Source organism: Lactuca virosa, chromosome 7, assembly GCF_052849685.1.
Source record: "Lactuca virosa cultivar CGN04683 chromosome 7, Lactuca_virosa_CGN04683_v6, whole genome shotgun sequence".
Lineage (NCBI taxonomy): Eukaryota > Viridiplantae > Streptophyta > Magnoliopsida > Asterales > Asteraceae > Lactuca > Lactuca virosa.
Window position 1 is genome coordinate 32,295,349 of NC_136432.1, and position 1,867 is coordinate 32,297,215.

General features: G+C 35.2%; 1 protein-coding gene across 1 annotated transcript; it reads right to left on the reverse strand.

Annotated features, from left to right (window-relative positions):
• Positions 1–303: 303 nt before the first annotated feature.
• On the reverse strand, positions 304–1,332 carry LOC145126523 (uncharacterized). Its single transcript, XM_079061878.1, has one exon. It carries the CDS (start codon positions 1,330–1,332, stop codon positions 304–306), a length of 1,029 nt encoding a protein of 342 aa, XP_078918004.1.
• Positions 1,333–1,867: the final 535 nt, after the last annotated feature.

Below are 1,867 nucleotides of genomic sequence, written 5' to 3' on the forward strand. Positions count from 1 at the left end.
TGTATGTCAGTGTGTATGTATTATAAATTTCATGTCATGGATGTTTTGAAAGAAAATATTTGTGAGTAATTATGTATAACAACTCATGATAGATATGTGATAGTAGTAGTGCAACCTGATTAGTGTTTATTCTACGTAGTAAATATGTGAGAACCATATTTTTGGTTTGATTGGTCAGTCTGTGTTCTTTAGAGTTTATGAGAATTTTAAGGGATTCTGGGGATGTTGCTCTTGATAGAGCTACATATAGCTGGCCATGGGAAAAAACGGTTTGGGACAAATAAATACCAATTTTTTTAATGACTACCCTTCACTTTTGTTTATAGTCATGGCATAACAAACTTTCATTGGGAATTGTTTCCGTATGAAAGAGAAAGGTAGATCAGTAGATTTGTGGATGAACTTTATTTGAGGTATATAGACTCGCTTTCCAATACATGTCCCTTTCATTATTGTTGCCTCTATGATAGAAGGAAGTAATTGGGAAATGACCAAACGCGTTCCATTACATAGACCTTCCTTTTGATTGATGTTCCTTAATAACATGATAGGGGTGTTAATTTTTAGTTTGAGTGTGTGAGGTGGTATTCCTGTAAAACTAAGATGGTTTAGGTATTCTACAGGGTAGAGCCCTTCTAATTTTGATGTATGTTTCCCATTCGGTTGAAGAATGTGACTACTAATGTAAACCCTACCATCACCACTTATCATATCAGTAATGAGGTTGTTAACTTCGTCAGCAGTGTCGTTGGTAGGACAATCAATCGCTTTGATCGACAGATCAATAAGTGATGAGGTCTGTAGAAAGTTATTTCCATAAACAAAATGTATAAGATCATGAAGTGAATTTTTTACTGCAGTTATTAATAATGGTTCTTGTATCTGTACCCATTTTGTGTTTTTTGGATCATCTAAATCTAGTACACCTAATTTAACATTTCCAATATCTAGTATCCATTGAGCAAAAGTTGTTGTTGACAATCTATCACTTGTTTCAGGATTTGATGTCACTAACCTCATATTATGTTGTAGCTTATATATCTTAAAGTAAGGCGACAAATATGAATTTGGCAAGGTCAAATAAGTAGTCGAAGCACGTGTGCTTTTTGGGCAAACTAGAAGTGTTTGTCGAAAATCACCACCAAAAAGTATTGAAGCTCCACCGAATGGATTTGTGTCACAATCTAGAACATCTCTTATAGATCGATCTAAACATTCAAAGCATCGCCGATCACTCATTGGCGATTCATCCCATATGATGATTGACGTTTCTTTTAACAAATTTCCAAGTAGTGTTTTCTTCTTTATGTTACAAGATGTTGTTTGTGTCATGTCTGTAGGAATCTTAAATCTGGAGTGTGCAGTTCTTCCAGAAGTCAATAAGAGGGATGTTATTCCAGAGGCAAAAACGGCCAAACTCACCTTCCGAATTGATCTAAAGTATGAAAGCAGTGTGGTCGATAGGAACATCTATCCGGTCCCGTCGTCACCATAAACAAATATCAACACCTGTTCTTTTTTTTTGTTCTGAAGAAACAATAGTTTCAAAAATAGCTCTCTGATCATCATTTAACTGACAAATCATTTCTGAGTATTTCCTTCTTAAAGAATCTTTATCCTAACATGTTTCTTCAAACAGGAGACAGTTTTCTAAAACAGCAAGGGGCAGAGGCACACGACATGGGCAGATCGAAATCAGTTAAAGATTTTGAAGGAGTGAAAGACAGGAGCATGTTTTCTAATTCAAACAGCAACCGTTGTTGAACAACCTCATCATCTATATGGAAATGTTTTTATGGGAACTCAATTGTTATGTTATGAATGTAGTCGTCAGTAATTTTACGACATGCGATTTCCCATAAGGAAA

Bases quoted from the DNA above. Each gene is read 5' to 3' on its own strand.
- LOC145126523 (XM_079061878.1), bottom strand. From the start codon at position 1,332: ATGACACAAACAACATCTTGTAACATAAAGAAGAAAACACTACTTGGA.